The sequence below is a fragment of the Patagioenas fasciata genome, chromosome 1, assembly GCF_037038585.1.
Source record: "Patagioenas fasciata isolate bPatFas1 chromosome 1, bPatFas1.hap1, whole genome shotgun sequence".
NCBI lineage: Eukaryota > Metazoa > Chordata > Aves > Columbiformes > Columbidae > Patagioenas > Patagioenas fasciata.
The window spans coordinates 37860414-37875952 of NC_092520.1; the positions used below are offsets into that span (position 1 = coordinate 37860414).

At 37.1% G+C, this 15539-nt stretch overlaps 1 protein-coding gene across 4 annotated transcripts in view; it reads right to left on the minus strand.

The window, feature by feature from the left end:
* Positions 1–3634: 3634 nt before the first annotated feature.
* DIAPH3 (diaphanous related formin 3) overlaps positions 3635–15539 on the minus strand; it is a 226432-nt gene continuing 214527 nt past the window's right edge. For 3 of the 4 annotated variants that reach the window (XM_071805977.1, XM_071805982.1, XM_071805973.1), the window contains one exon: positions 3635–6421. In XM_071805977.1, the coding sequence (XP_071662078.1) occupies positions 6162–6421 (260 nt within the window). In that variant the 3' untranslated portion in view covers positions 3635–6161. Of the gene's footprint in view, positions 6422–8319; positions 8499–15539 lie in introns of all 4 variants that reach the window. The other variant, XR_011738190.1, reaches the window with a different exon arrangement.

Genomic DNA, 15539 nt, shown 5'->3' on the forward strand with positions numbered 1-15539 from the left:
AGAAAGTACCCTTCATTAGTAAAAAATCTGATCAACAGACTGCATAATTGCCATTTCTGTCTTAACGGAAATAATCTTGTTGCACTGCATGTTTTCAACTGTGTGTAACAACCTTCACATTAAAAGGCAACAAATTGAGCAGGGCTTTCACAAAGCCATTTTTTTTTTTTTTACTAACAGTAACAGACTGCAAAGTTTATATGGCTTGCTTTGGACTGAAAATTTCGATTAGAGGTTGAACTATATATAACAAAGAAACCTAAATAATTGAGAATTAGAACTCCTTCTGAATGTGTAGATAGTCATCAGACTTAGAGACTTGGTGTAATAGCTGTCTTTAGGAGACATCAGGAGCAGGCGCATGTTCTGCTGCTGTTTTGACACCTGAACATTTTAGAAGACAGACTTTTTTGTTATGTTTAATGTGTGGCTACGGAAACGTGGGGCTTTTTTATTGTGACCCCATTATTTGAGCCCACATTTGGTGGCCATGGCCCTTGTGGCTTTCCTCACAGTCTGAAAGGCCATGGGGGAAAACTGCTATCTGCGTTACCTGCTGTGCTACCAAGAGCAGGATCTGAGCCCTCAGGACAGCAAAGACATAGACCTGTTGGAGAGGGTCCAGATGAGGGCCACCAAGATGATGAGAGGGTTGGAACACCTCTCCTGTGAGCACAGGCTGAGAGAATTGTAGTTATTCAGCCTGGAGAAGCCTCCAGGAAGACTTTATTGTGGCCTTTCAGTAGTTAAAAGGAGCCTACGAGAAAGACAGGGACAGACTTTTTAGCAGGGCCTGTTGCAATAGGACAAGGGGTGATGATTTTAAAATAAAAGAGGGGAGATTCAGACTAGATATAAGGAAAAAAATGTTTACAATGAGGATGGGGCAACACTGGCAGAGGTTGCCCAGAGAATTGGTAGATGCCCCATCCCTGGAAACATCCAAGCCCAGGCTGGATGGGGCTCTGAGCAAACTGATCTGGTTGAAGATGTCCCTGGTCATGGTAGGGGGGTTGGACTAGATGAGCTTTGAAGGCCCCTTTCAACCCAGACCATTCTATGATTCTATAATTGTCCCACGTGGCACCAGAGAGGCATGACCATGATGTGGACTCTTTCCTCATGCTCTTTAGCTATCCAAGTGCACAGGAGCAGGACTGATACTTGGATTTAAGATTAAAATATTCTCAGGTTTTATGGAAGCTCGTATTTATCTCTGTCAGGCTTTTGCTTCCCTTTATTCATTCTAGGGCTTCGAGAACTCACAGCCCAGCAGCATTGCTATTCTGAGGATATTCTGATATATGTCTTTGAATAGACAAGACACCTGTGGCCATACCAACTATGGATCACCCACCATCGTTTCCTTCATGACCTTTAAGGATGTCAGATGAGACTGTTCCCTCCCAACCCCCCGCCCCAGTTGCTTCATTCTGCACTAGATGCAATTTCAGGTCCCAGAAGTGAAATCAGGCAGCACATTAATCAGCTCTGATTCCCAGTCTCTGCACTTCTGTCTTTCCAATAGCTTATTTTTCTGGCTAATACAACGCAGATTTAAAAATAGGGGTATATTACCCTCTCAAAATACACACAATTCTGGTATTAGCAGTGGAATAAGCTCATTTAGATGAAAGAAGCTGTTTTATTTTGGTGGAGTGAAATACCTTATCTGCCTCTGTTTGGATTACATTCAAGTGTTATGCCTCCTGTGGTATCTGGGACTGATGTTGCATGCAAGCTCTGTGAATTTTTGGTATGTTGCTGGAAAATATTTACATTAATAATTCTTCAGTGTATGCCATTGCATGGATCACAAAAAAGCTGCATTACTGAAACAAAAGTATAAGGGCGTTTAAAATGTACTCAGCTAACATGAAATAATGGCTACTTCTGTAACTGGCAGTGAGAGAAAAATTGTACCTGAACCACCTCTTGTTTATTCCTCATTGGTGTCAGAGTGACCAGAATCCTTTATCAACATGGTTTTACGGTGAGATGTATAGACCTGATGTTAATACTTCAGGTAAAAGACACAACAGTACAATGTAGAAAGTGCATTTGGAAAGGAAGAAAATGTGTTTGCTTCATGTGCCAAAAAAATTTAAATCAAATTGATTAGTTGGCGGAGTAGTTAATTTAATAGCAGAGACTAACTTTAGAATTTCTTACATATAGGCATGTTGGCATAAAATCAGACTGAAAGCTGATACAATCTGGAATTGGTCAAATAATTTTTATTTCATAAACTAGACAAACGGTTCCCCAAAACTTCTAAATGAAGTTATTTTTCTGCTGCAGCTCAGTTGTGTAAAGTCCAGACATCACATTAAAAAAATAGAAAATGGTATAGTAATGCTTTATTTTGTTCTGGAGAAAACAATGTTGTCATGTAATTGCTTTTTTTCCGAGCTCTTTCACTTGACCCTGGTTGCTTATTATAATGTTTTAGGTGCCATAGCTTTGGGTTTATCAACCCCTTCTTGTTGTCCATTTGTTTTAAACTTACCAAGTATTTTAAGTCTTGGAAAGATTAGTGTAAAAATTTTAATTTGGTCCTGTTCATTAGAAATGGATGCGGAAAAAGTGTTAGCAGTAAATGCCTTATTTTTTCAGCATTTATTATATAAGCTTGGAGAGCTGCAGTACCTCAGGCTGCTCAGCATTAACTCGTTCAGTTCTGGAAAGTGTCACTTTGGATGGGCCACGGTGAGGATTGGTCACATGAAGTAAAACAAGGAAAGTTATGTTTTGGAGGAAAGCTGTTTATAACAACTGCATCTCGGATTTTTTTTTCAACCTGTGGTCTTTTCAGTCTCCTAAGCAGTAATGTTGCTGTAATTAATGGGGAACCAAAAGCAGCCACAATTTTTTCAGGTTGCTGGTCCTAGTGCAGTATCACAACTCACGGCAGCCACCACCTCCTGGTGCTCTTGTAGTAGTTTGTAATAAAGTTGCTACCATCATTTTTCCTTCTGGGTTCACAGGGACTAGTACATTACCCACGGTCCATAAGCCCGGTGTCAGGCTTGGTTGCGTGCACCTTGAAGAGACTGATCGCAAAGGTTCTTATCTTGATAAGGTCAAAACATTAGAACGCTGCATATGAATTTAGACCACCACCATGAATAATACAGTGTATATAGAGAGTAAAAATTGAGGTAGTAATCAAAATCCTTCTACTGAGTGAAATGAAAAGTCATCCAAAATGAGCGTGACAAATCAAAAAAAGATGTGTTAGACCTTCACAGTTTCACCGGTAAGAAAAGCCAGGGGTGTTCGTGCCTTGTGTCTGCTGCCCAGGGACAGAAGGAGCAGTGGAATGTACCTCCAAGATTATTTCAAACGCTTTTATCCGAACAGAGATGTTTGAAGACATCCAGAAACTCTTTTCATAAGGATTTAATTTTCAGGAGTGAATTACAGAAAGACAGGGTTTTGCACAGTATGTGAAGCGTCCTCAAACCCTCAGCTCACAGAATAGACTTGATACTTACTAAAAGATGGCTTACTAAAGATAACTAGCACCCATCATTAAAAGTCTACCCTAAGTATTTTTAGATTGGATTAACTTCAATTTTTAAATTGAATAAATGAAATAATTTTAAAATTTATTACAGCAATTTACTCCATATAATTTAGAAGTTGAGCTTTATACTTTAATAAAAACATAAAAGCATAGAAATAGAATACAAATGTAATACTTCCAAACTTTTGTTTACCTGAACTCATCAGGTACTACAAGCATGTTTTTTCCTGACAAAAATGTACTGTGTATTTGTTTACTTCTAATGGAAGTTAAAGAAAGATGAAAAGTAGAAAGAAAACTTACTGTGTACTTCACCTGGACTGGGTACTTGAACTCTGAATACATTAAGTAATGACGGTGCAAAGAAATACTTAAAGGGAAAAAAATTACATGCTGTATTTACATGAATTCTAACAAGTTGTATGGCTTTTTCATTCTCCTAGTTATACAAAATAAACAGTGAATTAACTTGACAGCTGCTTGAAAGTATTAATTCAGAAACAGAATATCTTAGAAAGATTAAAAGCCCTGAATACTTTTCTAAAAGCTTCTCAAAATGTAGGAAGAGGTAGCTTAAGATCCATAATTTAATTGTAAATATTTATTTTAAAATCAGAAGACGCTAGGCTGCTAGTAGCATTTTGTCCATTGAAATTTTCAGTATATAGACAGTTTTGTAACTTTTCTTTGCTCGATCAACTACACAGTACTGTCCTGGACTGTCAGTTTTCTCTTGTGGACTATTATCCACTAATTCGAATGAAAAAGTTTACTGTGTTCAGGAAAATAAAGTTGTACTTCCAACTTCACTTGGTAAGTCATCCTGCTAGTATTTCAGAGACAGTTCTCCACTCCTACCCCTTTTATTTTAGCACGTTCTCAGCAACGGAGGACATCCAGTGAATGGCTATTTTATTTTTTCTTTAACATACATTTTCTTTGTGTTTGAGACACTTTTTTTTTTTAGTCAAGCATACTGTACTTCGCAGATAGTAATTTGAACCTCATCCTGTAAACGGGGGTAGTAAGTCTTAATAGCTGAGGTGCAGACGACCTTAGTGGAACAACTACTAGTAGTAGTATTTCTACCCATCCACTAAAGGTGCATTAAGCCCCAATTCTGTGGTTACTCTACGCAACTTCAAGTTACCAAAGGTAGCCCTTGCATGACAGCTTTGCCCATTGTTTGCAAGGAGAGCTGAAGAAATGACTGTCTGCCAGGTTTTCTCTGCATCTTTCTGTTTATGCCTCTTATTTTTTTCAGCTAAGGCGGGAAATATAATTAGAGTGTATAATGACAGTTACAACAGCCTCAGAAAAATGAGATTGATTCCCATGACAGCTGAAAATCCCTCCATGCAGTATGTATTAACAGGCCCAGCTTCCAAGTTCTAATTAACTTTATTAATGTCTAGTGCAGGAAGTACGAAGGCAACGTTAAAGATATAAAAAGTACTGGAGCATTGAAATACTGGTTTCATGTAACTGACTCTTACTGAAAGACATATTTTTCAGCATTTTGTAAAGAAAAATAGAGTAATTTAGAAGAAAGATATTAGATACATAATACTCTCTTATAATAAGGACGCTTTAAATAACGGAGCAAAGATACTAATCGTAGCTTCCTACTAGGTAAAATAGGTAGTGATTCTTTACGATGTGCAATTAATAAATAGGATAGCAAACATGTAACAATGTACAATGACAATGCGATAGAAGAGATGCAATTATGTGCAAGATTCCTATTGTGCCAGCAAATACGACTTTATGGGCTACTGGAAAATGAGCTTGTGAACAACCAGTTGTAAAAACCTTTTCCATTACATGTTCCTTTTATAGAAACATATTAACTCACATGTGAAAAGATAAAAAAATTACACTGGTAAATAACTCTGAAGACATTTTCCCCCACTATGGACACAATTGCAAAACCTTGCAATCACAGAAATGTTATATATTATTTTGATATAATAATCATAACTAAGCTTAACAGCGGTGATATATTAATCACACATAAAGTATATTATTTGCATAGACTCTGTCTACTGTCCATGGATTTCCATTTTGTAAATACATACATAATGCAGAAAGCTTTGGTGCTCTTTGATGAACTCAAACTGGAACATGGCTGATTTATATAATACATATTTCCTATTACTATAATTGCAAAGGATGCTACAAGAAGGACTTTTTAGGTGCTAAAACCTCTTATGTATAGCAATTGCAGCAGAAAATATAATACCTTTGATGTTATTTACTGACTCTTATTCCCAGGCATGATAATTTCACAATGTTTTAAAGATATCCCTATTGTGAGAAGCTCTCAAAACATGTGGTCAGCAGTTTGTCCACTAAAAGGATTGTGCCTTGGAATAATTTAGTATTTGTTTCTTTTGATAATTTTTGTACGCTCAGTAAGTAAAAACATAATAAGAATCATCTTGCAATTACGCAAAACTGTAGTATCATTTTCTATGGTCTTGCAAACAGTTTAGAAGTAGAGTATTCATCCATAGAGAAGCTGGGAACTCAGAAGTATGTAATGTCAATAATAGAAAATTATCACATCTTTAAAGATGTAGGCCATTATAGCTTGGTTTTAAGCTTCGATTTAATCCCTTATATTATTATTCTATAGTGCTCGTAGTCTTGCTAGGAGAGCATCTACTTCTGGAATGGCTTCTCCCTTAGAAGGAGACCCGATACGATCTATTTTCTTGTCTTTGTTGCCTTCTCCGTGACAGGCTTCCTTTCTCCCAACAGCCTTGTTCCACACTGCAGAAGAACTTGTTTCCACATCACACGTAACCTCTTTGGTGACTGGGCTTCTTGTCAAGTTTAAACTGATACTGTGGTGTGAACATGACTTCTCTAGTTGTCCTTTCTGGTTCTCTGCAGAAGATAAAACAAATAAACCTCCTTTAACTATTAAAATATTCAGTTTCAATATTTTGTAATATAAAGAGGCCTCTTGATCAGACAAAATTTTGCATGCAGATGACATACTAGAAGGGGTAATGATTGCCAAGGATGCAAGACAAAAAATATTAGCACTTCAAAAGCAGTGGGCTTGGTCCCTTGGAAGTGATACAGACTTCACATGACTTCATTAGATTAGCATCTATATTTCATACAAAATCACACACAAAGCCTGACAGGGTCCTCCTTTCTAACTGGAGTCAAAGAGAAAACAGAAAACTCAGCACTTCTCAGTGTCTTCCAAAGTTTTCCGTGGTTGATTACATTTTCTACCTATTTTTTAGTTGTTCAAATTTTAAAATGTATTAAAAAAATCTTCTTCTATTCAATAATCCATTGTAATAATTCTTCTTTCCTTTGTGATTTTTAGACAATTAAGTAATTTTAAGAATTTGCATAACTTGCTACTTTTTTGCAAGACATTATTGGCATTGACTGTCACAAGAAGTTCCACTCAGTTAAAAACCAGGAGCTTTGCTGGATCGATATATGTTAACAGACAGATTTGCTCTTTGTCCCCCTGCTCCAACCAAGTGACTGTTCTCAAAACCAGCATCTGAGTGGTCCCTCGCACAGATTAGTTTTCAAACTTTTTTAAAAACAGGCATGCCCAATATTCATATAACCTTGAGCAAGGCTTGAAAACGGCTTCAACAAACTTGACATGACATTTAAAGTTTTTTGGTTATTCGCTGAAAGATGTTCCATCATCCCAACAGTAATGACTTTGGAGCACAGGCAGTCACTCATGACAGTGTGTTTTATGTGAGTGCTGAAAATTCCCACCGAAAACAGCTTGTACATTAAAAGGCAGCTGCTGAAGATATTTACTGCACTGTCATTCCCTGACCAGGGGCTGTCGGTGATGGATGAGGATTTTACACACTTTCTTGGACAATCTCAGCAAATTTTGTAAGTAGGATCACCTTTTGGCAAGTGGAGGAAAATAAATACCTTCTTTCTACCACCTCCTAAATCAGATAAACAATTCTTAATTACAATTTGCTAAAAGCCAAATTTTGCATTTAGCTGAAAAATGTAATTTCTGGTTTATACCATACAAAATAATTTGACCCTGAAGATGCAGCAGTACACATTTCAGTTTTCCTTAATCTCAGGAGGCCAAAGATTGGGTATAAACACATCTTTATAATTACATAGAATAAACTCATCATATGTAATTAAAATACCCCTGGCATGTACACTCTTAAATATCCCATTCTACTTAAATATTTGTATTTATTGATTCTGAACACATATTTGAAGGCTGATAAAAGCATGCTACCTGTGTCAATATAGAAAATAGTGCTTTTTGCTTACATTCAATCTAGGGGCAGCAGGAAAAATACGTGGTCTTCTCAAAATCTATACTTTTTTTTTTAAGTAGAAGAAAACAAATTGTCATATAACCAGAGATTATATATAGGTGCCGGACTTTAGAAAAGGCAAAAATAAATTAGGCACTGAAAGTAAGCTTTTCAAGTGTACTAACAACCGAATTTTAACTACTGTGCAGTTCAGTGGAGTCTTTGCCCCAAAATCCTCAAGCATGAGGATCAATTAGGTATGATGAACTAGACTGAATAACAGAGGTGGTGAGCACTTATGAACCCAGGCCTCAAAGTAAAATCCAGCAATATTTTCCCCAGTTTTGGGCAGAGTATGGTGCCTTAGAGAGAGATTTAGAACAGCAAATGGTCCAAGAAGGGATCTGTTGCCCGTTAGCTATTAAGATGTTGGGACCTATCTTGTCCCGCTTTGAATCCTGGTAATGGATTTAGCCTTTCAGAAAGGTGCATCCCATAACTTACTGCCCACAATCGGGAATTGTTGCGTGGGGATAATGACACAGTAAAGCTGAGCACAGCTGTGTCTTCCCCCCACCACCTTAAAACAGCAGCAATCATGTTGATGTTTGTGACTTCCTAGGCATAGACTGGTGAGTGGAGCACTCAACTTGAAGGACCAGGGTCTTTCAGTCTGAGGGGTCCTGCAACAATGGGAAGTGGGATTAGGAAAGTGCCTTAATCACTGGCCAGTTTCTCGTTTCATCCGTTGTAACTCCTCTGCAGTGAAGATGCCACAATTCACTGCAAAAATCACAAAGTGTCATATTCTTAGTACGTGACACTTTACACTAATGATTAGCATTACTTCCTAAAGAATGAGGACACTTTGGTCTCAGCCATGCCACCAAAAATACTGAGCAGCTAGTGTCAATTAAAAAAAAGAAAAGGAAAAATAAAATAAAGGATTTGGGCACACTATTTAATCTAAATCTAGTTGTATTATCTCAAAGTTATTTCAGCTGCTTCCTAAATCAGGTGGCATCTTTACTGTGAATGTTCTTCCAGTCAAGGAAGAATGGCTCCATGTGTCATTGCTATGCCCAAGTGCATGTCCAGTAGCAGCAGATGTGTAGGCAGGAAGTTCCCTGCTTGGTTAACTGGCTGTTGTGAATCTCACTTGGAAATACTCAGCTTTGGTTGACCTGCTCACAAAGCACAAATATTTACTTACAGTCTTAGATTTCACTGTGGTAAATAACGACCTAAAGAATTAACTGCTGTGATACTTGATGTATATATATGTGGTTGGTGGCATTTTGCTTATCAGAGTGAAAGATCACATCCATGTAAATTCAAGTATAAAATTAGTTAGGTACTAGCATGGTGAAAAGTCTCACTAATTCCTCAGAAATATTAATGTCTACCCTGCCAATTTTTTATTTTAATCAAGCAGGAATTAATTTGTATTAACCCCAAATGTTCAAACACCTTGTACTGCTTCACACACTGATTCAAAACTTGCATGTACTGGTGATTTGGTACCCCATCTATTTCACTGTCTTGACTTGGGATTGTGACTGCACCTCCCTCAAATCCTATGCTATAGTGGTAAAGCCAAAGAAGTGCATTTTCAGCCTATAACTGCTGAGATGGGTGTTTTAAAAACAATGCAGCTTGCATATGAATTTAAAACTACATGTCTACAAGCTGCTGCAGGTTAGCATGTAACTTTGATCACAACAGTAGAAGAGCTGGACTTCCTTAGTTCAGTGTGATAAAGGGTATAAAACATATAGTTATTTACTTTCAAGAAAAGCCCCAAGTCGAGATTAACTGACAAAATAAGCACAAGAATAAACAGCCATTAATAGATCAGAAATTAAAACCTTTTGAATCATCAGAGTAATGAAGTTTTGGAATGCACATTTATAGAAAGGAGAGCAAAACCCATGAGCAGTTTATAATCAGGAATTTGACCTGTTTCTGAAGGCAATATGTGATGTGGCTGCCTGCAACAGCAAGGAGATGGTTAGTGACATTAGCCACCATTTTAAACCTATGTTTCTAGAACAAGAGTACTCACAGAAACTCCACAAACCATACAGATATTATCAGACTTTTCCTAAACTACTTTGAAACATCACATCATAGACACACAAAAATTTGGTTTGTGCTTTTAGCAGTAAACTATATTTGAAACAAATTGCAGAATAAAATAAATGTATTTACGCACTTACACACCTTGGTTTGAATACACTTTCAAAGAATTAAATATAATTAAGTTATAGAAGGTTAAACTAAAACTACTAATGGAAAGGCACTTCTACATGAAGTCTTGTTAGGAAGAAAGCTTACATTTCTGGAGATGCACTATTTGTCCACCTACTGTAGTAAGATGTACCTTCCGGCAGTAGCAAGACAAAAAAGAAATCAGACATTAAAAATCACTGGATAAAGACAGAAGTTATGAATTTGCTGTATATATTAGAAGTAGTTGAGACAAGTTTTGAATGTTTGGTCACTTTTATCAATCAAAAACCATCATTCCCCTGTATCATAACAATCACTACGCAGATTAAAAAAAAGAGCAAAAACTTTGAACTTACATGTAAGTTTTCTAAAAAATGGGGAGAGGAGACATTTAATCATAACAGTTTTGATGTTACTGCTCCTTAATGTTTCCAGGCACAGGTTAGGCAGAGATCGTGTTGTACACTGAAGTCTCTGTGTCCAGATTCCATGACATTTAAATCGTCTTCTTTCCCTTGTTCAATATCTAACTCTTGTTGGTCCTTCAGACCTACTAAAATTCAGTTTTTGCAGATATGAATTTCCTGAACAGGGCTGTTAATCAAAACCATTTCAAAATCATCTTCATATAACCTAGAGCCAAACAGCTACTATCGCATAGATACAAGTCTTTCAAAATTACTTTGATTAAGAGCAACAGCCAGGAAACTCCCTGACAGAAAATTGGTTTCCAAAGTTTAAACAGTGTCCTAGTATAGAATAACTTGAAATGCTATAACTTTAAATGATATGCTTATAATCTGTTAAAGGCTACATACTTTATATTCAGAAAAAAGAAATTGTGCACTGGCATACGAACAAAAACAACAGCCCCAGTAGTATGAAACTTGCCTGCTGTGAACTTGGGGAAACAAAATATAATCAGCTGGAGATTTTTAAATCCTGCATAATCCTGTTATATTACCTTTAACAGAGAACAACGATTGCAAGAGACTCACTAAAGCAGAGACACAGATTTTTAAAAAATGATTAATAAATATTTAAAATAAAAAAGTACTTTGAAAAGCTTTATTTTATGGCATAGTTTCTCAATAAAAGTCTTGAAACTAACGACATATTTAGTTTTTATGTAAACACTTGTAAACCGATTGAAAAATAAAGTTGCAAATACAATAAGGAGAACTGCATTACATGGCATTATATGCTTGTATTACAATTATAAATCTCAATGTGGGGCATGACAAAATCATAACATAAGAAAGAACAATTGCAGTTACAACCTCATTACATCTTTTACCATGTTAACAGGGAAAAATGCTCAAAAACCCAGTGGAATGTTTCTGATTTCTGCCTTGTGCTCTACGTGCTATATCACATTCCTGAAGTTACATCTATGCTGAGATTTTCCAAAGCCTGCACATACCATCCTCCCCACCAATGCAAATTGTTTTTACACCGCAAGCCATGATATGCCTGTGCTAGAAGACACTCTGAGGGCATGCCTCCATGCCAAATGGCTTTGGCTTGGAAAAAATAACAGCCCAAGCTATAATCCCCACCACCGGCTCCCCAGTGAGGTGCCACAGTTTGTCTCTGGTTCCCTGTCCCTGATGTGTGGAACTGAAAGTCAAGGTAAAGCCACACCACCACATTTGTGCTGTGTTCATGCATTTTCACAGCAAAACAGCAGAAAAGAGCATGGGTTTTTTGCCAGCAGTGCAGTGTGCTGGTTCTGGATGCAGCTGTACAGCATTCCCACAGCTGGAATACCTGCAGCACTCCAGTCTCTGTTTGGAAATCCTGTCCATCTTCCATAAATTACACTGACCGCATCATCACGCACTTCCCAGTGCAACCTTACCAAGCATATTTGGATGATGGTCACATCCTCATCAGTGAGGATATTGGTGTGTACCCAAAAACACTCCACCTAAATAAACAGAAGCCCTTGATAAGATAGTCTGAAGTTGTTCCTAAAGGTTCTTTGCTGACACCAAAGTATTAACATAAAGCATCCTTGGTGCTTTGCTGGAGGTATGAAGAGAACAGCAAAACAGTTTCTAAGCTGGAACTGATGTTTCAGATGGTTGAGATTTACCCAGACTCTCATTTTGAAAGGCTGAATATGACCACTGTTGGTAGATGTTTTGAGGACTCCTGTTTTTCAGTTCAGGACAAGGTGGAGGCTCTGATTTCCCACTTCAGCTGCATGTATCTTCAGCTGTAAAGTAGACAGCTGGATTGGGTATAGGTGGCGAAGTTTTGGTAGCAGGGGGGCTGCAGGGGCCTCTGTGAGGAGAGACCAGCAGTTGCCCCATGCTGGCCACAGTTGGTTCCAGAGGGCTCCAAAGGACCCACCACAGGGCACAACTGAGTCTGTCATCCCTTTAAGCCATTAGCTGCCTCACTGATGGGACTGTCACCTGCTGTGATAATAAGGGGTGGGGGAGGGGTGTGGAGTGAAGCCAAGCCTCAGAAAGCAAGAGGAGCATGTTTTCCATCAGTGTTTTAATTCTTTTTTGTTGTTTTGATTTTCTTTGCAAATACTCAAACCAGCAGTTATGTATATATACATCTTAAAAATTGGCAGTAGATTACTTTTCCCCAAGTCAGGACTGTTTTCGCACATGACAGTAACTGATAAGTGATCTTTTTCTTGACCCATGAGCATTCCACCCATGTTGTTCTTGTTCCCCTCCCTGCCCCAACTGGCCAAATGGGGAACTGAATGAGAGGCTGGGAGGGAGTTTGGCTGCAACCTGAAACCAACCCACCACAATAGCTTAGAGATAAGATGATTTATCTGTTTTTTTAGCATTCCTTATTTTAATTTTTTTTCAATTTAAAAACTACACCTACTCTGAAAATTGACATTTTTAACTTCTACATTGCAAACTCTTGGCTTTCTACTATCAGCAATACCAACAAGAAAATAATTAATTCTTGTTTTCCTCTCAGGTATGAAATGAGGGCCTCATGTCCTGCACTGACCCCCATTTTTCTTAGACTCTAAGACTCTAAACCCATCTTTCCTTAATGCCTTTTCTACAGCCCAAAGTTGGCCTTCTGAAATCCATTCCCAGACCTTGGCACTGGTGTAAGAACAGAACAAGACCTAATAATCTTTCTTAAAAGCCTGCCTGACCACCCAGAGGCAGAATTTAGACATAATATGAAAGACTGCTACTGCTAGAAGGCCTGTGTCTATTACATAGCATCACTCATGAAAAATGGGATAGGTCCTTGCTGGATAGTATAATGGAAAATACTTTAAATACTTTTTATTACTACTTTTTATTAGTTTCATATTTTTTCAACAATTTCTATGACTGACAAGGGTAGGATTGGAGAATGTCCCTGAAGCATCAAAGGAGTGCTGTGTGTTGTTATGATTTATTTCAGTTAAACCCTGCAGCCCCAGCCCTAACACTTAACGGAGTGGTACCTGTACTCAAATGATCTTTGCTTGATAAGTAATTTCTTATACCTTAGTATTTCAGGCTGAATGCTCACAACTTGACTCATCTAAAGCAGACAATAATTAATGAGGCATGAAAAGGTGTTACTGCTTTTTGGAACATCTAAAAATATATTTTTTATGCACATTTCATTTAATAGTTGCTGCTGTTCTTCACTTCCATGTTAAATATGGTTTGAAGCACAAGGAATAAACAGTAATCGCTAAGATCAATTAAGATTAGACTAAGTCTCCAGAAACAGTAAATAAAGTTTTATTTCGTTCATTTCAAAGGCAAGAGTAGAGAATGTCAGTGCTAAGGTTAGCACAGAGGACTTAGAGAAACTAAATTTCAAAGATAATCAGTTACAAACTGTGAGCAAAGTAATTTGTGATGACAGGAACTATGCTGCACCAGCTCCTTTTTACTTGGCCCTAAAGCAAAGCCTTTCAAAATTCTTCTAATCCCTTACCTACCCACATTTTCTCAAATGTTACTTTAAGCTCCTGTTGATCACTCCATTCAATCTTTTTCCTGTCTTTTCCAAATGTACTTTGCATTTGCTTTGAGTTGGAACTAATTTCTCTGTTTAAACTTACATATTCTCACTTCTAATACAGCAAAGACTTTTGTTACAAGAGATGCAACTTAAAGTTACTGGGATTTAAATGGAAGTCTTGAGTGCCTGTCAAGATGAAAAGAGAACAAAAGCATGGATCAGAAATAACCCAAGGTTTTTATGTAAGTGAGAGACGAAACCTCTGAAGGTGTTTGATGGCTAATTCAGATTGAGCAGTTTGGTATCCTCCCTATCTCACACTGTATTACAGTGAATATTCTGTGTCTTCTCATGCATCTTTCCCCAAGTGAAAGCACATTTGGCAGTTTCTAGAAAAATGCAAATTGGAAATGTCTAAAATAGAAACCTATTGGTCATTTTTGATTTTCAGAGCACATGGTTTGAATAATTCTTAAAAACTGAAGTGTGTCTCTTAACTTCAAAATTGATAAATAATTTGGCGTAACTTTAGTATTAGTAAATAATAAATTGATCTTCTTATTTATGTTGCGATTAAGGGGGTTGAAAAGAGAAATATTGATCTACATGAGTACTCAGTGGCAGTGGGTCTTCAGGCAATGGTCAGAAATGTTAGCCAGTCTGGGGGTTTATGGGATTCTTCCCAAGGTACAAATAGAATAAACATCAACTTTTTGTCTTCTTGAAGTCAGGAAATGATCAGGAAATTGTAATGATAAAACTGGAAGGTAACACATTTAGGCTATTTTAGATTCCTGAAATTATGTGGTTTCTTACTTTATTTTAAATAAAACTTTATTCACAACTATTTTGTATCTTGCCATTGCAAATCCTCTTTAGAGTTAACAGAGACTCAAAAATGTTGACAATACAAGTTAGCGATCTGTGACAAGAGACACAGAGGTCCATAGCCTAAAACTATCCTCTGTTCAGCTAATGATAATTTATGCAGATCCTACATTCTAAACCGCTACTAATGCCTTTGAGCAGTAGACATATTCTCTCTCCAAACCTGTTTGTAAAGCATTTACTTATAGACAAATATTGCTTTCAAAGTACACTTTCATAAAGAATTTCAGGAATATGCATAAGGACTGCTGTCATCAAAGGAAAGTCACTGGCAGCTACAATGGCTAATGATAAGTAGTATGCTGATGAAAATAACCCAAACAGAAAGGAAACACACTATTTGTCTTCTTTTACTAAAGCCTCCTACTTTTGGAAAATAAAAACCCTAACAAATCTGAACAACAAGGCAAGTCTTAAAGATTGACCTGATGTTTATGAGATTCCATTTACTGTGGTTATAAATAACGTTGTTGTCTCTCTTAAGTATTTACTATTTAGCATAAACATTGAAAAAAACCTATGTAACTATATTTAGTAATTGCCTTTAAAGTTTAACACTAAATCATTTAATATAAAGAACAATGGATCAGAAATGTTTAAAAGCTATTCCTTAACTAACCTAATAACTGCTACAGACCCATTCAATT